At 43.2% G+C, this 21,662-nt stretch overlaps 1 protein-coding gene across 1 annotated transcript in view; it reads right to left on the reverse strand.

Moving 5' to 3' along the window:
- Positions 1-21,662, reverse strand: part of DIAPH3 (diaphanous related formin 3) — an 811,800-nt gene that overhangs the window by 249,848 nt on the left and 540,290 nt on the right. The window contains exon 25 of the mRNA XM_073580354.1: positions 7,071-7,206. Within this exon, the coding sequence (XP_073436455.1) occupies positions 7,071-7,206 (136 nt within the window). The remainder of the gene's footprint in view (positions 1-7,070; positions 7,207-21,662) is intronic.

The raw sequence follows: 21,662 nt of genomic DNA on the forward strand, positions 1-21,662 counted from the left end.
GTACCGCATCACTGTGACATGTACCGATGCCTGGGAAAAGCAGTACAGTTAGCGCTGTTCCCAGGCGCTGCGTGAAAAAAAAAAGCCATGCCTGCGAGTTTTTTCACACGGACATGTGAAAAACCTGAGCTATGCCCACCACCATTGAATACAATGTGTGTACGTGTGTCCACATTTGCAGTCCTTAAAAAACGGACCACATATAGACATGAAAAAAGGAGGTGTAAAGGGGGCCTACAACATGAGGCAACTCGTTCCCAATGAGATAATCCCTACAGGATTGATGTTGAAGACTATAATCTGTGTACTGTTACACAGCGGATACTGTATATAAGCAATAGGAGATCACACACGTACAGTGCCACCACAAAGTGGTCCCCACAGAACTCGCACAATATATTTCTAATGTCTCCCTTATCAATGCAGATAGGACAGATCTGCAATCAACCATCTTGTAATGGATCCCATTGACATACTGGAATCAGCGAGGTTTCCCTTTTCTAGAAAAGCTTAGAAAAAGAACTCAATATTGAACAGAGGCCATTAAATGTGGCTGCACAATGTACTTCCAACATAAAACCTATAAGAAGAATAAATGAGTTTGGAGCAGGCCGAGATGAGAAATGCATACACGACAGCAGAGCTCCTCTCATCACAAGTGAGATTGCAGTGCCTGATATTTAGCTCCTAATGATGAGCCATTATCCAGCCCTCTTATCAGTGTTAGAAATCCTGATCAGGGACCCAGGACCAGTATCTGTACCGGGGCTCATGCACAAACTTAATTGAGGCAGATGTTTAGGCAGAAATAAATGGTTGCTGCTAAACGCAGTATTCTGTGTGTACCAGAGCGTCTGCGGTACGGAATATTGACAGTTATCTAACTGCATCGGTAAATCAATGGCGCTCTCAGACGTCCTAGTATGCAAAGCTCGTTTATTTCTCATTGGTCATTTTATTTTCTACGGGACTCCACCTAAAATTCTAAATCTAAAATCCCTGAAAATTTTATAAAACAAAAAATGTACTATTCTCGACACTTTATTCCCCTGGTGATCCAGACATGATGCTCCCGTAGTACTTCTGGACGATTTTTGGAACTGGCCAGCATCAATTTCAGTGATATCACCATTTAGTCCGGGTCACACGAGCGTATATCCTCTCCTCTGAAGAATCAGATCAATTATGTTATTGACACTAGGATCAAACTCTGATCTGAGTGTCAGATAAGTGTGACCCAATTCTCTCTGATGAGAGGTGAGGAAAAGATGGAGAACAAAATGTCTCCACCTTCTCTATTACGTGAGTCCACAGAAATCAGACATCACCCGACTGCAGTTCGATGATTTCCATGCTCTCATAGACTTGGATGAGTACATGACATCAGATTTGCGCTGCAGCAATTTCTTTCTAATACCAAATCTGTATAAGCAAAAAAGGCTGATCAGCACTGCCCTAAAGAGTAATATCGGTCCAAGTGGTATACAATAAAACACCGGACAGTACTGTATACGCTCGTGTGAGCGAGTCTAAAGTGCTGAACCAGGATCAGTGGTGTGGTGTAACTTCAAGCTCCAGGGCATGAATAGCAATGGTCATCTTATATGGCCCAAAGGGATCTTCTAGGTTCCCCTAGGCCCCATGGCCGGGTACGCCTGCAACTCCTGCACCAACTGTAGCTATGAAGACCTAACACTAAGACACATAGCACAGAGTCTCATTAACTATCTGAAGCAATGGCACGCTGGCTACGTCCAAGCACAGGCTGGAGGAAACGCTCAAGTATCGGAGTTGCAGTCAATGCATTAGATTCCGAACATAGCATATTGTTAATGATCTAGTGGATGGCTTACCCAGTAAAATATCAGTATTTGCAGATCATAGAAAACTACGTAAGGTAGTTAACACAAAGGAGGACAGTTTGCAACTACAGACAGATTTGAGTAAATTGGAGAATTGGGCTGAAAAATGGCAAGGAGAAACAGATGCTACAATTACTTACTAAATGGGAAACTGCTGGGGAAATCAGACATGGAAAAAGACTTAGGCATCTTAGTCAATAAAAAGCTAAATTGGAGTGCCCAATGTCAGGCAGCTCCACCAAAGAAAATAGGGTCATGGGATGCATTAGAAGAGGTCTGGGGACACGAGATGAAAACATAATTATCCCTCTGTACAAATCACTCGTCAGACCACACTTGGAGTATTGTGTGCAATTTTGGACGCCAGTGCTCAAGAAAGACATTACTGAACTTGAAAGGGTTCAAAGGCGGGCTACTAAAATGATAAATGCAGTGAGACTCTGGAATTCTCTTCCTGAGGAAGTGGTGATGGACAACTCACTGAATGAATTTAAGAAAGGAATGGATGCTTTTCTTGTAACAGTATAGAAGGTTACGAATAACATAATATTATAGGTAGATGGTTGACCCAGCTTAGGGGAAGGAATTTTTTTCCCTATGGAGAAAATTGGCTTCTACTCTGTGGGTTTTTTGCCTTCCCCAGGATCTACAATGCAGAAAAGCTGCACTAAAAATAGGCTGAATTAGATGGACATAAGGTCTTCCTTCAGCCTTCAAAACTATGCTATGTTTACCAAAAAAGAGCAAGCATTGGCATTTATGGCAAATTCTGTGAAAACTATTTTAAATGGTTGTTTTCACCATTGATCATCACGAGTGCACTGCTACCCAACCTCCCTGCTTGCCTTGGGGGCGTGGGTAGATAGCATGGTCTTGGTAATTGTCAGTTTGGTCCAGAGTCTCCAATGCTGCAAGCAGAGGCACCTTTACCTCTGCGGCATTGGGGCAGTGACAGGGCGCTGAAGTGTTAGCTGGGTGTAGCTTTAGGGTGTCATTTCCAAACTCCATAGCAAACAGCTTGTTAGTGCAGCTAGTCTGCTTGTCAGTTACCGGCTAAGTAGGCAACAAGCAGTATAAGGTTAAAAATTCCTCCAATCTTGATAAAGGACAGGATTTTTAATAATAAATATATTGCTAAGTCACTGGTTTACAAGCATGTTACATATTTAAAGGGAACCTGTCAATAAAGTCATGCTTTCCGAATAGGCAGCACACACCACACACTGCCAGCGCTATAGCATCTCAGAGGGAGGTTTGAATTGGAGACCAGGGTCTATACCTAGAAACGTGACCAGTCCAATGTGGTCCCAGGCATGATTATCCCAGCGCCACTCTAGTGATTGACAGGTTTCTCCTTATATGTACTCACAGGAGTGTAAGACATACCGTACCTGGCGACAATCACACAGACAGGCTCTGATTCAAGCTGCCACTGCTCAGGCACCATAAATCTAACAGGTTCCCGTTAGCCATCTATGACGTTGAGAATATCCCTTTTTCTCCTTAGAAAAGGTTTCTATAACTACTAGATAAACTGAATGAGCTATTAATTGTTATTTTAGTAATATTTTGGAATACTTCTCTTTTTTGGTTGCCCTAGATTTTATCTTTTAATTGTCTAAAGCTTAGAATGTTGGCGCTTCTCTAAGGCTATAAACAGCTTCATTTTCAGTTAACCCTTAATCACTGTAAACAAAATGGATTCCCATGGAGAAGCTTTTTGTACGAGTGCTTCTTCCACAATTCCCAGGCGCTGCAGCCAGTGTCTGAAAGCTTCTCCACTACACATGCCCCCTACCAGCAGACGTCCATTAATGCCAAAATACTGCTGATGTACAGTACAGACATAAAGTAACAAGCATAACACAGTATATTCCATGGCATGCTAATTCCAGAGTAGTCGCTACAACAGCACACATCACTGGCACGAGACGCCATACAGAAGGTGGTCTGCAAGTAGAACTAGAATTACGAAGCTCAAAGTAAGCAACACTAACAAGTACTAAAGCCCTAAAACAGCAGAACAATAATGCAATTTAAGTGTGGATGTGCCAGAAACCGTACCTAAATGAAAATGCCAATAAGCTATAATGGCCACAGACTATGTTCTATGAATGTATGGCCTCACGCATTTACATGGTAAGGGTGGTTTTACACTTAACGCATTTTTTGCTGTCCGTTATTGCGGCCTGTTTTTGCGGGCCGTATCGCTGCATTTTTTTGTGGTATACTGCAATAACAGGCCGCAAAAATGTTTCTGGATCGCCGTTTTTTTTCAATACTATGGAAGTAATATTGGAGAAAAAACCGGCATTCCGCAAAACCGGAAGTGACAGCGCGCCGCAAAAACACACTTCCGGTTTGTGTTTGCGGTCCCATTGATTGAAATGGGTGTCGATATTTTTTCACGGCGGTATATACAGCCCTCATGGCCGTACGGCACACGATTGAATTTTTGAGGGCCGATTTTGCGGCCCCATAGCTATTGGGGCCGCAAAATCGGCCCGCAAAAAAACGATAAGTGTAAAACCACCCTAATATGTAATATTGGTGATAAATTCTAGCAACATCCCATCAATGCTAAATCTGGGCAGTCCTCCTTACCAAGGTAACCTTTCTTTGGGAAGGTTCATAATGAACTAGTATAAATAAAGAAAAGGGTTGCTATCCAATCAATCATTTTGTGCTAGAATGGTTATGCTTTGCAGCTTACCTCCAAGCAACAGTTATTTCTAAATAGGTACCTATGTATCACAAGCATATGCCTTAAAGAGGTTACGCTCTATGAGGAGTCTCCGGTGCCAGGAACAGGCGGTAATGTGACCATATATGTGATATGCATTCCGACTAGACTGTTTCCGGCCTCGCTTACTACACTTGCTTTGAACGAGTATATGCCCAACTGGTCGGATTGTAGCCAGGAGTATGCATACCAAATGACAGTCCGTGTGTATGATGTGAGGATTCACAAGTCTGCAGTCACAGAGTTACTACAGACTTCTAGGTTTAGTCTGAACATCCCCTTTAAGTCCTTAAAAATACTGGATATACTGATACACCCTCTTTGCCAGGATGTTTGTGCAAAAGGACATACTGCATTTAGGTACCCGTTCAGTGGCTCCATTAGGGCTTACTTTTTAACACCACGCAAAATGGGATTTGGAAGTATGCATCATTGGGGTCATAAACTATAATAGTGCCGACAGAGCGAGCGTGCACATACTAGAGGCGGACAACTCAGATGTATTTTACTATGTCTGAGTATCCGCCTCCTGTAGAAGTACATGTCCAGAAATGATGCACAGCAGAGTACATTCGCTCTGTCAGTACCATTATAGTCAATGGTCCTGTTCAAATTCAAATTCAAAGAAGCTTTATTGGCAGGACTAAATACACATTAGTTTTGCCAAAGCCAGTGTACTAAAGGGGATAGGGACTGTAGGGATGTTGGGTAGGGACTGTAGGAAAGGTGGATGAGGGCAGATCCAGGATGGGGCTATAGAAGTCCATAGCATAGGGAAGGTGAATGGGGGCAGATCAAGGATGGGGCTCTAAAAGTCATTGGCATAGGGAAGGTGGAAGGGGGCAGATCAAGGGTGGGGGCTATAGAAGTCCATGGCATAGGGAAGGTGGATGGGCAGATGGGGCAGATCCAGAAGTCCATGGCATATCATAGTTCTCTTACTCGCAGTCTTTGACATTCGCTCACATACCGCGCTGCTATCTCCACTGCTCTCTCTTCTTCCCCCAGCAGGATATATATTTTCAATTCCTCCTTCATGGTGATGAAATCCAGGAAGAGATGTGAGAGTCTCCTGAAGTTAGTGTCCCTCTTGCTGAGTATTTGGAGCAGTGTTGCAGGAAGTGGGTCTCATCCTCCAGGGCCTCCTGGTCACAGTGTAAGCACAGTCTTTCCTCCCTGGGTTTCTAGCTCTGCCTGTGTCGGCCGGATTCGATGGCCAGACTGTGGGCACTGAGTCTATATCGGCTCAGGATCTTGCGGTCTCTGGGGTCTGGGAGTTTCTCAAGATATGGGGCCAGTCTGTAGTCTTTCTGTAGACTCCGGTACATGGTCAGTTTCTGTGAGCTGATTATGTCGTTCTTCCAGTCACTGACATACCTCTCCTGGCCTTCATCTACTGTCTTCCTGATTCTGGCTTTTGTCAGGTTGTTGTGATTGGTGTTCTGGTCAGGTTGAGTTTGAGTGAGCTGTTCCAAGGGTCCTGGTTTTTCTGTTTCACCTACATGTGTCAGGGCTTTATGGTGATGGGAGCTTGGATTGCTCCAACGCACGTGAGCCCGGAATCACAGTGCGCTCTTTAGAACCGCTGCCACCAACATGTCACAAACCCACCGCTGACACGGATATGTCACAGACGGAGGGATGCGACGCACTGCCGATACACGGCTATCACAGGCGCGGGGGGGGGGCTTATCTTAGTTATCCCACCGCTGGCACCATGTGACAAAAAAACAGCAAGCTAATCTTGCCCTAACAATTTATCGCAGGGGGGTTACTTTGGATGCCCCACCACTGCTAACAATCTTCCACGAACTGCGGAAAATTATGTATATCCCACGTTCTCAGTTCCACTTTGGAACTCGCAGCTCTCTGGCACCCCCCTTACCCTCAGGTCAGTCAGGGAACTACACGTAGGATAAGTGGTCACCGGCCGGATGCTTCAATGAGGTCTGGCCACCTGGCACACTGCAGTGAGGGAATTATGAATGTTCTGGCCGCAGCCACCAATTGCTTATCAAATCCCTTTCCGTCACAGCCAGCAATACCTGTTGACGCTTCCGTCTGAATTCCATTTTGCAGGGTGTTTAGACTTAAGTCCCAATGTGAGCCACTGAACTGGTATCTAAACGCAAAATGAAAGCACCCTAAGCTAGCAGAGTTAGTGCAGTATAGGGCAACGTAATACCCCGTTTAATCGCTATCCGGTGCCCAGATGAGCAGCATTTTATTTATAAGCAAATTAGACCCATAAGCGTGCTTCCAATGCTCGATTACTGTCTTAGCCAGCGCCGCCCTCCGCTACTTGAAAGTCATTAGAGACTGCAGCTCTCCTACAAATGTTACCCTATCTATCACCAACATCACAAGCTCGCCTGTACAGTAACTTTGGAGAACATCCCACCATGGGCACCTTTAATGAAAAGTGGTAGGTCATTATCCACACTACCACCACAGACACTACGCACCTCGGTTCTTTTCTAGCAGGCGCTTCTTTTTCTTCTGCCTTTCTTGTTTCTCCTTTTCTGCCATTTCCTTCGCCAGCCTGACTCTCTTTTGTTTTTCTTCGGCCTCCCTTCGTCTGAAATTCTCTTTTGTTGCTTGCTACAGAGAAAGAAAATTAAATCTCATTAATTAGGAGCCTGAATGATAGGGGGACACGATACTGTATTTAAAATCAATCTGAAAATTAATGAAGATTTAGAGCTATTGCTTTTCTTCCCGCGCTACAAAGGCTTTACACTAATGGGTACAAAAGTTCCTGAGTCGTTGGAAATTGTGCCACGTGCCAGATCTATTTGTCATCAGGTACAGAAAGAAAGCGGTGTGTCACAAAGAGCAATTATTAAATATTAATGCCCAAATCTCCCTCAACAATGCAGGTTACATTACAAATGTCAGACTCTCGAGTGTTATTTTGCACAAATCTGTGTAAACAGCAGGGAGGACAGCTTCCCACTCACTTTATAATAGGAAGTGGCACGATTATGGAAACAAATACAATAGAGAAACTTTCCAGTGCATCGTATGAGATCATAGAAAATCAATCAATGGAGGGAAAAACAACGAAAAACACCATCCGTGTAGAACACTTACATTTTGTCCCAATTTCCAAAATGCCTTTATCTCATTGCATGTAAGGGGAGGACACTGCCTTCTCTCTAGCCGGAAAGCTCTGCTCAGTAACTTGGCTCACAATCACTTTCTATGGGAAGGCTTATCTTCCCTTACAACCTGAGAAACTAACATTTTAATTAGAAAACAAATAAGGGGCATTTTAATTACCGTAAGTAAATAAAACAGACTGATCAGTCATGAGAGGGCACTGAACTCTCTTCTAGCTACAATCTCAAGAGGAACAATTACCACAATTGCTGCTACTCCTGCACCATGAATATCTGTGTCTTCAACCTCATTGTAAGTTATAGGAGCAGGAAACTCGCTCAGATTAAAGGTCCATTTACATTGGCTGACAGCCAGCACTGCATGACCACCGATGAGGCATTTGCTTGCTTTTGTCATTTAACTGTCAGTTTCCATAGGTTTACCGAATGCACTGAATTATCTGTAATAAATGGTTCAGTGCACACAAACTGCCCTTGTTCTCAGCAATACAAGAAGATGTGCTCCCAAGAATGATCATCTTTTATATCCTCTCACCCCACGATCAAGCATTTTGCTAGTTTGTCAGGTTGATGGACAACCTGTTTACACAATTCCATTATCGTGAAGAGAGCATTCCTAGGAATTATAATTGTGCAATGGACCTTATCATTGGTTTTATAGTTACGTAAAAAGGGTTTTCTGTTTCAGTGATCTATTGCCCCCAGGCATGGTTCAGTGTAAAGCAGGCCATACACACTAGACATATGACTGTCCCATACACAGGTGCGCTCATTCGACTGAACACTCCTGTGTTCTCTATGAGAAAGCTGTTGAATGATCCGTCAGCAGGCGGCTTATGTCTGGGAGAACAAAGTGATCGACAGTCCGGAATTAGCCATGAGGAATCAACACATATCCTTACAATCATTTGGTCAGCACTTCCATACACATTAGACCATAGTCTGAATCAATCGATATAGGCAGGTTGAGCCAACTGAAGTGTAATGTGTATGGGAGACTTAACCCATACATGCTATACTTGCCCTCCCCGGGGTTCGGCACCAACTGGCACAGTCGGTGCTGTATGTCTGAAGCATTGGCATCAGGTTGATAGTGCTGCAGCAAATCACAGAGCTAAGATACTCTGATCTCCGTGATTTGCCCCGGAGACGGCAAGTGCCACCGAGCTCGGTAAGTGGCTGCAGCGCTGCTGACAGGACATCAGCATTGTAAACAGACAAAAGAGACTGTGGCAGCAGCGGAGACTCGCTTGTACAACTAAACACTAAAGTATTTAACTATAAAGTGACCTCACGATCCTCCTATGAAGCTTAGCCTAAGGCTAAGGCTACAATGACACTTTTCTTTGGGACAGCAAACGGATAGCATTACATCGAGCCATACACACATCACTGAGAATGAAAATAGAGATGAGAAAAAAAAATGACACCAGGATACAATTAGTATGACACCAAAGAAAAGAATTGGTCCACTTTTCTCAGATAGGAACATGCATATAGAAAAGTAAATCCAGCCTAAAGCTGAGCTTCATCAGAGTTATGAGACTTCAAGAGGCCCTTGCTGCCATTGTAACCTATCAGTTCCCCACGATCGCGTCGCAAACAATTGAAGTAGTCACGCACCAACAATGGCATCATTTGAATGTTGCTGTCAGACTTACTGCGGAATTTAAATGGTTAACCTGCAATTGTAACTAGCTCACATAGCTGCAGTTAAGAGATGTCGGCTATGTAACACAGCCAGCATCAGCCTGGTATGAAGCAGGCTCCGCTCCTGAACCAGCTTAATACTTTCGTTATTAACCCACGTCAAAATGTATGTCATAGGCCATTAGGTTAGTGCCATTAATTACAGGTTTCTGTACATAAGAAATAGAATCTAATATGCATATGTGTTTCCCTTTGGCGCACTACCTGTAAGACTTCACACTTGTGAGACGGATCTGCTTAAGGCCTGTGTCACACGAACACATCGGTCATCCCTTTTATATGGAATAAAATACAGTGATAAACTAAACCAAAGGAAGCTGTTCACAGGGACAACATTTTTCATATTTTTTAACCCCTTTGTGATCACTGATATGTATTTTTACTGATCTGAGATATAAGAGAATGGCATCCACAGATGGGTGAAAATGCAGCAGCTGTCTGCTGTGCGATATAGCGGACACCCTGTTGCATCAGCCATTATCAGTGTTGGCATCGACAATAGATGCTGCTGGCAATAGTTACTACACATCTAAATGGTTAGAGTGTGGGGACTCCATCATTAACCCTATTGGCAGCCCAATACAGTGATCCTGATGGTTGTCATGGTGATTCACAGCCAATTAATGGCTCCCTAAAACATAAGTTTTGCAAAGTTCCTTCAAAAAATGAAAAATTGCTGTTACATTTTTAAAAATTTTACTTATGGTACTGATGTAAAACAGACATGTTATTTATTAACTTTTTTTGTGTGGTGCGTCTATGTGGAGTAAAGGGATAATCAAAGTTTGAAAATTGCAATTTTTTTAAAAATAGTTTCTAATTTCTGATATTTTTTTGATAAATAAATGCAAAACATATTGACCTAAAGTTACCATTAACAAAGTATAATGTGTCACGGAAAAAAAAAATGTCTCAAAATCATTGGGATATGTTGAAACATTCCAGAGTTATTGCCACAAAGTGATCCATTTTACGGACAGAACACAAAGTCTGGACGTAAAATATGGATGCATCAATGTTAGCAGCCAAACAGTTTAAAAAAGAAAAAAGGTAATTTTTCACTCTTCAATTTTAATCATAATCTTAATGTTAAAACAATACAACTTTATATCATCATAGAATTCCCTAAAATAATAGGTAATGAAATTAACTTTGGCTAAAGAGCGAGGGAAATTATTTAAGGAAATTAGGCAAAAAAGGTTGATAATGCCGTCCTCAAATTAGCATGTAGCTTATGGGATCAGATTTCATGCCTCTTTTGCGGTAACCACTCTCGGAGATAACAGAGGAGCAATTGGAAGATGATTTTAATTTACATAATTAAAATAAAAATAGGCATTGGTTACAGTCGTATAATTAGTATCCATTGTAAAGGAGGAGTAAGGTGCACTTTGTCAACATGCGTTAGGGACATAAAACCATGTAAGATGCCTCACTGCATTTGAGCAGAGAACACCGAGTCCAATGGGGATCACCGGATGCTGGAAAGCCCGCTTCCATACAACTCCTGTCTTGTGGAACACAGAAGCTTACTTTCAAATATTCCACGACTGTACTGCATAGACAGTAATGCGTATTTTACCAGCCTTAAAATTAGTAATCCCTGTACAATCCAAATGTACTCTGGATAACGCAAGTTCAAAGTTAAAGATCAGAGCAAGACAGATACAGGATTGCCGAGACTCGACGTAAAGCCATAATCATTAAAATGAATGTTTTGTGAAGACAAACTAAAGCAGGAATATGGTATGACTGTGCGACCAGTATATACTGCAGATATTGTAAAAATATGTAAAAAAAAAAAAACTCTGCAAAATGTGTTGTGTAATTCATACGCTAAATGGCACTAAAACATGTTCTCAATCCCGGAACAACAAAGTAACAAAGCTACTACAACGACCAGATATGAAGCACTAACATCACTGCAATCAAACTCATTCTTTTACCTGTCCCCCTTTTCCTCTCAGACAACTAATAACTGCTCAGCCAGGCCAAATGTTTGGGTATATGGGGAGAGAGCTGTCGCCAGAAGGAGTCTTTAGCTAATAGTTATTTAAGTATCTCTATGGCGGCAAAGTAATTCTGAACATGCATTCCTAAAGATGCTCATTTCACCATTTTGCTGGGTAAATAACTAATGATCATCCAATTAAGGAGTAAAACGCTGGTTCATTGTGTGAAACGATTTTTTGCAAAAGAAAAAGTATAATTGTTTTCATCAGTGCATTTTCCTATGTACAAAGGACTTGCACCACCGAGAACCATGGCAGCCTGTGCGTAATGCGTGATCTCTCTCTGATCACTCAGTGCACATAATTTACTTTGGTCTGCCCATGTAAACAGGCATTTAAATGACCTTCAAAAACTGATCGGCGGTTATATCGAGCCACTGGTTGACCCGTGTAAATGCTCCGTTTAGACCAGTGGTTCCCAAACTTCAGTCTTCATGGACCCCAACAGGTCATGTTTTCAGGATTTCCATAGTGTTACACATGTGAGAGAATTCCTGATGCTGTGACGATACTTCCATCACCTGTGAAATACTAAGGAAATCCTGAAAACATGACCTGTTGGAGTCCGTGAGGACTGAAGCTTGGGAAACACTGGTTTAGACTATACTCACATCTTCATTGGAGGCGCTAATAGAGATTGTGCGGTGTTGCATGGTAAAAAAGAAAATGCTTCTGCGGGAACTATGACAGGCACCGTGGTGGAACATGGCAGTGGGTCCCACCTAAGTCATCAGGAAAGGAGTACGAGAGTCAATAAGGCTGATGACCATTCTTATGCTGTATGATATATACACATATATATATATTTGGCTCCTTAAATACCTACTTGATACATATTGTTAACCTATAATTCCCTATGACTTTTATCTTCATTTTTCCTGACCGCTAGGGCCAAGCTTGGCCATAGCACTGATATTTGTAAGGGAAAAACATTTGAGTTATTTTTTATGCGCAACTAACAGTGGTATTGAAGACTGGAGACTTATCCATTTATTAAAATGCACACTTTTCAATTGTCACTTCAATTGATAAAATCATTTAAGGCTCAACATACCCATCTGCTTTTCTAAACGCACATATTCTGATATTAGTCCTTACTTTACCACTAGCACGACTAGAACAGTAGATTACCATTTTTTCTTTATAGGAAAAAGGGTTAACAAAGGTTTAGGCTATTTATTTTTCTTGTGGCTAAAGTGTTGAAGATATTGATGCATGCTCAATAGGAGACTCTGTAACCCAAGCGTTAGGGAAATAATGAGTTAGCAAAATTTATTGCCAACTAAGAACCTGGAAGAAATCGTTACTATCATGAAATCATTGTGTAGGATCAATATGCTGCTTTGGGCATGCTTAAAGAAGAAAAAGTCTACAAAGTAACAGACAAGCCAAAACCACTTCTAAGTCAGAGAGTGTTTGTGTGTATCTATCTATATACACACACATAGTTATGTTTAGAAATATTTGGATAGTGACAATCTTTGTGATTTCAGCTCTGCATGTCACGATTTTTTATTTAAAAAGAAATATCTGAGATGCAATAGAAGAGTAGACTTTGAGGCTTAATTAAAGGGGTTGAACCAAAATACCCTGTGAAACGTTCAGGAATTAAAACCACTTTTATACAAAGCCACCTCCTTACAGGGGCTCAAAAGTAAATGGGCAAATTAACTTTACCATAAATAAAATGTTCTTTATTAATATTTTGTAGAAAATCCTTTGCAGGCCATAACTGCCTGAAGTCTGGAAGCCATAAACGTCAGCAAACGCTGGGCTTCCGCCTCCTTTGTGATGCCTTGCCAGGCCTTTACAGCAGCTAACTTCTGGTGTTGCTTGTTTGTGTGTCTTTCTGCCTTAAGTTTTGTCTTAAGCCTGTGAAATGTATATTCGATACGGTTGACATGTGGTGATTGACTCAGCCAATGCAGAATATATCACACTTATTTGCCTGAAAAGAAAAAACCTCCTAGGATGCTTTCACATTATTTTTTTGGGTCATTGCCCAACTGTATTGTGAAGCGCTGTCCAATCAACCTTGCTGCAATTGGTTGAATCAGTGCAGAAAGTATAGTCCTGTACACTTCGGAATTCATCTAGTTTTTTAGGTCTCAGTCATATCATCAATAAACATTAGTGACCAGTGCCATTGGAAGCCATGCATGCCCATGCCATCACACGGCCTCCACCATGTTTACAGAGGATGTGGTATGCTTTTGATCATGAGTCTTTCTAAGCATTCTCCATAAGTTTCTTCTGCCCCATCATTCTGGTAGAGTGTGATCTTAATTTCAACTGTCCAAAGAATGCTTTTGCAGAACGGAACTGGCTTTTTCAGATTTTTTTTTAGCAAAGTCTAATCTGGCCTTTCTATACTTAAGGCCGATTAATGGTTTACCCTTTGGTGAACGCTCTGTATTTGTTCTTAAAGGACTTCTCTTTATGAAAGAGTTAGATACTGATACACTTACTTCCGGGAGTGTGATCTTCACTTGGGTGGAGGTTGTGAAGGGGTTTTTCTTCACCAAGAAAAGAATTTAGTGATCATCCATCACTATTGTCTTCCATGGACACGTAGGACTTTTTGAAAAATGTACCAAATTCACCAGTGCGCTTATTTTTTCAGAATGTACCAAACTGTTGATTTGGCCAATCCTAACATTTCTGCTATCTCCCTGATGGATTTTTTTTTTATTCAGCCTAATAATGGTTTGTTTCTCTTCCATTGAGCGGTTCTTTGACGACATGTTGTGGGTTCACAGCAACAGCTTCCAAATGAAAATACCTTTTACCTGCATAATTAATGATAGATTAATGAGAATAGTCCATTAGGCCTCATTCACACGTCAGTATTTTTGTATCAGTATTTGTATACCAAAACCAGGAGTGGAACTTACAGGAAAAACTATAACCGAAAGACTGACACATGTTCTCTGTTTTGGAGACACTCCTGATCTTGGCATACAAATACTGATGAAATACTGATCAAAAATACTGACGTGTGAAGTAGGTCTTAGGGAGCTTCTGATATAATAGTGAAATTACCTGTGGTCCCTTTCAAAAGAGATATCTACATATTATTATTATTTATTGTTATAGCGCCACTTATTCCATGGCGCTTTACATGTAAGGAGGGGTATACATAATAAAAACAAGTACAATAATGTTAAACAATACAAGTCATAACTGGTACAGGAGGAGAGCGGACCCTGCCCGCGAAGGCTCACTATCTACAAGGGATGGGTGAGAATACTGTAGGCGAGGTTAGAGCTGGTCATGCAGCGGTTCGGTCGATCGGTGGTTACTGCAGGTTATAGGCTTGTCATATTAAAGAGCTAATTCTGAAACCTTAGGGCCCCATCACACAGTGACTCACCAGCGATCCCGACAACGATATTACCTTGTCAGGATCGCTGGTAAGTCGCTATGTGATCGCAGGTGAACTGTCAAACAGGCAGCTTCACCAGTGATCAGGACCAGCGACACGCGGGTAACAAGCGACGCACGTCGCTTAGATACCCGCAGTGCATCTTAGTTACCAGCGCGCTGATTCAGGGAGCTGGTAACCAAGGTACACATCGGGTTTCTAAGGGGAGCGCAGCACTTAGAAACCCGATGTGTACCTTGGTTACCAGCTCCCTGCATCAGCGCGCTGGTAACTAAGGTACACATTGGGTTTCTAAGCACAGCGCGTCCCCTTAGAAACCCGATGTGTACCTTAGTTACCAGCGCCTGCTCGCTGGTCTCCCGCCTGTCACACGCAGCGATGCGTGCTGACCAGCGACCCCAAAAATGTCCAGACATTTCAACAGCGATCAGCAATACCCGGCAGGGGGGCCGGTCGCTGATAGCTGTCACACACAGCAATCTCGCTGGTGAGATCGCTGTTGCGTCACAAAACTTGTGACGGGGGCTTTATGCCAAACAAGATGTGAATACCCTCAAATTAAAGCTGACTTTGCACTTTGAGCTCATATTGGTTATATAAACATCTTGAATTTGTTTTGGTTAACAGCTAAAATGCCAACTCTTGTGTCCCTGTCCACATACTTCTGGAACTAACTTTACACACACTATATGGACAAAAGTACAGGATATTTAATGACGCAGCATTCTAAATCCATGACCATTGAAATTATGTGGTCTCCCCTTTGAAGATACAGCAGCTTCCACCTATCCATCTGGGAAGATTTTCAATAAGATTTTGAAGTATGTCTCCGTGGGAATTTTTGCAAATGTAGACGAACACGCTGTGGAGTTAATGGAGCTATATAAACAAGCAAAAATAATAAGGCTATGTGCACATGATGCAGATATCCAGCGGGTCCGCAGCGGATTTTACCTTGCAGAAATGTTGCATAGCCGCATTGTGATGTACAGTAGCATGTTAGTCAATTGAAAAAAAAAAAAACGCTGTGCAGACAATGCGGATTTTTCCGTGCGGTTTTCTTGTGGTTCAAAATATGCAGCATGTCACTTCTTTTTTGCGTTTTTCCACCCGCTTCATTCTCCAAAACCGCAGGGGGAAATCCGCAGGGGAAAACCGCACAAAAACCGCAAGAAAACCGCAGGAAAAAAGGAAGAAATCCGCAGGAAAAATGCAGGTCATTTGACCTGCGGGTTTCAATTCTGTGCGGAAAAATCCGCAGGGCTCAAAAGTACATCTGCACTTAGCCTAAATACTTGTTATTTACACCTGACTAACTATATTTACAAACAAAAAAGCATAAGAACCGGAAAAATTAGTAAACTCAAAACAAGGCTTATTTATCATTCATGCTTTATACATAATATACATGCCCTTTATTCTAGGTTTTCCCAATTTATAGACAGCAAAAGTAGCTGTTGCACTTTTACTATTTTGCTCTGAAAACCTTATATTAGAAACGCTCCCTTTCACATACATATATTGAAGTAACAGTGGTTGCTGATATTATAGACCTGAATGATAATTGTAACCATGGCAACTAAATCACTTGGAAAAAATATATAATCTTTAATGACAAATGCACACAATTATTAGGAGTCGTATAATTTCTGCTAGGTTTCACTTTACACAAAATCGTAGTCATTATAAGAGGCATAGGTCAGGTGAACAGTTGTGAGCAGGAACACATTCATCAGTATATTTTACACATACAGTACATGTTCAGGTCTATCTGTGTTTGAACATGTTTTTGGTTCAGAAATGGGAGTCTTGCGTGGTGACTGTGCATACAGGCCATGGAGGTTGAGTGTATGAATTACGGTTTTCTATGAAACAATTCTACCTGCTGATCCCAGGTCTATCTGTAGATCTCCACATGTGGTCCTTGGCTCTAGGACAACTCTTCAGATAATTCTTTCCACAACTCTGTCAGAAATCTTGCAGGGAACACCTTGACATTGGCAGTTTATGGTGAAATTATGTTCTCTCCACTCCCTGATTATGGCCCCAACAGTGCTCATTAGAACCTTCTGTAGTTTAGAAATTCTGTTCCGCAACCATTGCCATGCGCATGTTTTGCAACAATAAGGTTGTAAAAGCCTTGAGATAGGCTCACTGGTTTTACGCATCATGTTTTTTGTGTGGATTCTAGGTAATGAAACACCATTTTACAGGCCATCAGTAGAAAAAGCTAATATTTTTCACTAAGTGGCAAGATTGCTTTCTAATTACTGATAGATTTCAGCTGGTGTCATGACTTTCCAAGGCTTTTTGCAACTCTCTCAAATCATGTGTTCAATACATTTTCTCTGTGCCATTTCTCAATATTGCTCATAATTTATGGACATCTGTAGTGTGGATTGGATGGGTTGTTACAGAAACATGGATTTTTGTGAGAACTCACCGTAAAATCCTTTTCTCAGAGACGCTCATTGGGGGACACAGAGACTGTGGGTGTATGCTTCTGCCGCTAAAAGGCTGACACTAAGTGAAAAAAAGAGGTTAGCTCCTCCTCCGCAGTATACACCCTCGCCCCTATTGCGGGCGGAAATCAGCTTGATGCCAAAGGAGTAGGACGACAACAAAATCAGCCTTAATACAGGTACAACATGTTCAACGAAAAACACCACCCCTATATCAAATAAGTAAACATATAGTAACATAGTTATTAAGGTTGAAGGAAGTCCATCTAGTTCAACCCATATCCTATCCTAACTTGCCCTAACATGTTGATCCAGAGGAAGGCAAAAAAAACCTATGTGGCAAACAGGAAGCTTCACATTGGGGAAAAAAATTCCTTCCCGACTCCACATACGGCAATCAGACTAGCTCCCTGGATCAACGCAATATTAAGGAAACTAGTGTATATACCCCGTAATATTATACTTTTCAAGTAAGGCATCCAGTCCCTTCTTAAATTTTAGTAGGGAATCACTCATTACAACATCATATGGCAGAGAGTTCCATAGTCTCACTGCTCTTACAGTAAAGAATCCACGTCTGTGAGTATGCTTAAACCTTCTTTCCTCCAGACGTAGAGGATACCCCCTTGCCCCCGTCACAGGTCTAAGAGTAAAAAGATCATTAGAAAGGTCTTTGTATTGTCCCCGCATATATTTATACATTGTAATAAGATCACTCTAAGCCTTTGTTTTTCCAAACTAAATAACCCCAAGTGTAATAACCTGTCTTGGTATTGCAGACCCCCTAGTTCCTTAATAACCTTGGTCGCTCTTCTCTGCACCCGCTCCAGTTCAGCTATGTCTTTCTTATACCCCGCAGACCAGAACTGTACACAGTATTCTAAGTGTGGTCGCACTAGTGACTTATATAGAGGTAAAATTATGTTCTCCTCATGAGCATCTATGCCTCTTTTAATGCATCCCATTATTTTATTTGCCTTTGCAGCAGCTGCCTGACACTGGCCACTAAATGTGAGTTTGTCGTCCACCCATACACCCAGGTCTTTTTCAGTGACAGTTTTGCCCAGTGTTTTACAATTAAGCACATAATTATACATCTTGTTCGTTCTACCCAAGTGCATGACCTTACATTTATCCCCATTAAAGCTCATTTGCCATTTATCAGCCCAAGCTTCTAGTTTACATAAATCCTCCTGTAACATAAAATTGTCCTCCTCTGTATTGATTACCCTGCAGAGTTTAGTGTCATCTGCAAATATTGAAATTCTACTCTCTATGCCCCCTACAAGGTCATTAATAAATATGTTAAAAAGAAGCGGGCCCAAAACTGACCCCTGTGGTACCCCACTGCTAACCGTGACCCAGTCTGAGTGTGCTCCATTAATAACCACCCTTTGTTTCCTATCCCTGAGCCAGCTCTTAACTCACCTACACATTTTTCCCTATCCCGATTGTTCTCATTTTATGTATCAACCTTTTGTGTGGCACTGTATCAAAAGCTTTTGAAAAGTCCATGTACACCACGTCCACTGCATTCCCTTGGTCCAGTCCTGAACTTACCTCTTCATGAAAGCTAATCAAATTAGTCTGAGAGGAACGGTCCCTTGTAAACCCATGTTGATATTGGGTCATGAGGTTATTCTTCTCCAGATACTCCAGTATAGTATCTCTTAGAAAACCCTCCAGGATTTTATTAATTTAAACTAATTATATTAATTTAAACAAAACAAGAGCCAACCGGCTAATAAGATGGGTGCTGTGTCCCCCAATGAGCGTCTCAGAGAAAAGGATTTTATGGTGAGTTCTCACAAAAATCCATGTTTCTCCTTCGCCTCATTGGGGACACAGACTGTGGGACGTCCAAAAGCAGTCCCTGGGTGGGAGATTGACTCACCGATCCAAGCTACATACACCTCTTGTTTAAAGGTGCGCCACCGCTGCTTGGAGAATCCTTCTACCCAGGCTCGCATCCGCTGAGGCCTGAGTATGGATATTGTAATGTTTGGCAAATGTGTGCAGGCAGGACCAGGTTGCTTGCCTTGCAAACCTGTTCCGTTGAAGTTTGATGCCGAAGCGCCCAAGAGGCGCCCACAGCCCGAGTAGAGTGCGCTCCGATCCCTGCAGTGAGTCCTTTCCTGCGCCCTTAGGGGAGCACGAACAGTGTGTCCGTCTGACGAAAGGGTGCCGTCCTCGACACGTACCTCCGGAGGGCTCTTACCAGGTCTAACGTGTGAAGAGCCTTTTCCACACGGTGCACCGATGCTGGACAAAAAGAAGGGAAGACAACATCCTCATTAATGTGAAATGAGGACACGACCTTCGGGAGAAAAGGAGGGGCTGGTCTGAGCATCACCTTATCCTTATGGAAAGTGAGGAACGGTGCTTGGCAGGATAGGGCCGCCAGCTCCGAGACCCACCTGATAGAAGTGATGGCCACCAGAAACACCACTTTCCAGGAAAGGTACCTCAAAGTCACATCCTGCAGTGGTTCAAATGGAGCTTCCTGCAGAACAATTAGTACCAGGTTAAGGTCCCAGGCTAAAATAGGCACCCTATAGGGAGGTACCAAATGGGAGACTCCCTGGATAAAAGTCTTCACCTGCAAATTGGTAGCAATTCTGCGCTGGAACAAAATGGATAAGGCCGATATTTGTCTCCTGAGGGAACTCGGGGCCAAGCCCTAGTCTAGGACCGACTGGAGAAAAGCCAAGATGTTGGGGATTGAGAATCTCAGCAATACCAATTGAAGATCACCTTCCAGATGTGGTGGTAAACTCGTGCTGAAGCAGGCTTCCGGGCGCTAATCATTGTAGCGACCACCTTGCTCCCGAACTCTGCCTGGGTTAGAATCCAAGATTCAACGGCCACGCCGTCAAACACAGGGCCCCTGAGATCGGGTGGCAAATCGGCCCTTGAGAAAGTAGATCCGGGCGCTCTGGTAGACGCCAAGGGACGTCGACGAGTAGCAACATTAGATCTGCGTACCACGCTCGACGGGGCTAATCTGGGGCCAGCGGGATTGCCGGCACACCTTCCGTCTTGATCTTCTTGACGACTCTCGGAAGTAGTGGCAGCAGGGGAAAGAGATACGGGAGGCGAAACTGGTTCCATTGCAGAACCAACGCATCCACCGCGATTGCCTGTGGGTCCCTGGCCCGAGCGACATATGTGGGCACCTTGGTGTTCACTCTGGAAGCCATCAGGTCCACATCCGGTGTTCCCCACTGCTGACAAATGTGCTGGAAGACTTGGGGATGTAGAGACCACTCTCCGGACGCAAGACCCTCCCGGCTGAAAGTCTGCTGCCCAGTTTTCCACACCCAGGATGTGAACTGCTGAAGTCACCGAGTGGTTTGCTTCGGCCCACTGAAGAACATGCCCTATCTCACGCATGGTTGCTTTGCTGCGAGTGCCCCCTTGGGGATTTATGTAAGCCACCGCCGTGGCATTGTCCAATTGAATTCGGACAGGGCAGCCTGCTAGGAGGTGATGAAACTTCTGGAGTGCCAGCTGAATTGCTCGTATCTCCAATAAATTGATCGGGAGGCGTGCCTCCTGTGGCGACCACCGTCCCTGGGTTGTGTGGTGGTGAAACACCGCTCCTCAGCCGAGGAGACTGGCGTCGGTTGTCACCACCAGCCAATGGTCTGGGGGAAATGGTTTCCCCTGGGTCAGAGAGGAACTGGTTATCCACCATCCGAGACTGTCTGACCTGAGAGGACAGACGACACTGCCGATCGAGCGTGAAAGGGTCTCAAGCTGACAGGAGGGCGTGCTGTAGGGGGCGAAGATGGAACTGGGCGAAAGGTATCGCTTCCATTGCTGCCTCCATTTTTCCTAGAATCCTCATCCCAGATCGGATGGTATGAGGGACTTGTTGGCGAAGTGCCCGAACTCTCAGCCGGAGAGCCAGTACATTTACCTGAGGGAGAATCACCAACCCTCGGCAAGTGTCGAAGATCATTCCCAAGAAGGAGATCTTCTGAGCTGGCACAAGGGATGACTTCTTCGCATTGACCAACCACCCTAAGCGGGCAAGAGTATCCAGCGTGATGTTGACATTTTCCTCGCATGCCCGTATTGAAGGGCCTTTGACCAAGAGGTCGTCCAGATAAGTCAAGACGACTATGCCTCAAGAATGTAGTATGGCCATGACAACAGCCATAACCTTTGTGAACACTCTTGGAGCCGTGGCTAGCCCGAAGGGTAGCGCTACGAACTGAAAATGTTGATCGTTGATGGCGAAGCGCAGGAATCTCTGATGAGGAAAAATGGGAATATGCAGATATGCATCTTGGATGTCTATTGAGGCCAAGTATTCTCCCTGCTCCATGGCCGATATGACTGAACGGACAGACTCCATCTG

The sequence above is a fragment of the Dendrobates tinctorius genome, unplaced genomic scaffold (genome assembly GCF_039654945.1).
Source record: "Dendrobates tinctorius isolate UK_male_01 unplaced genomic scaffold, ASM3965494v1 ptg000064l, whole genome shotgun sequence".
NCBI classification, from domain to species: domain Eukaryota; kingdom Metazoa; phylum Chordata; class Amphibia; order Anura; family Dendrobatidae; genus Dendrobates; species Dendrobates tinctorius.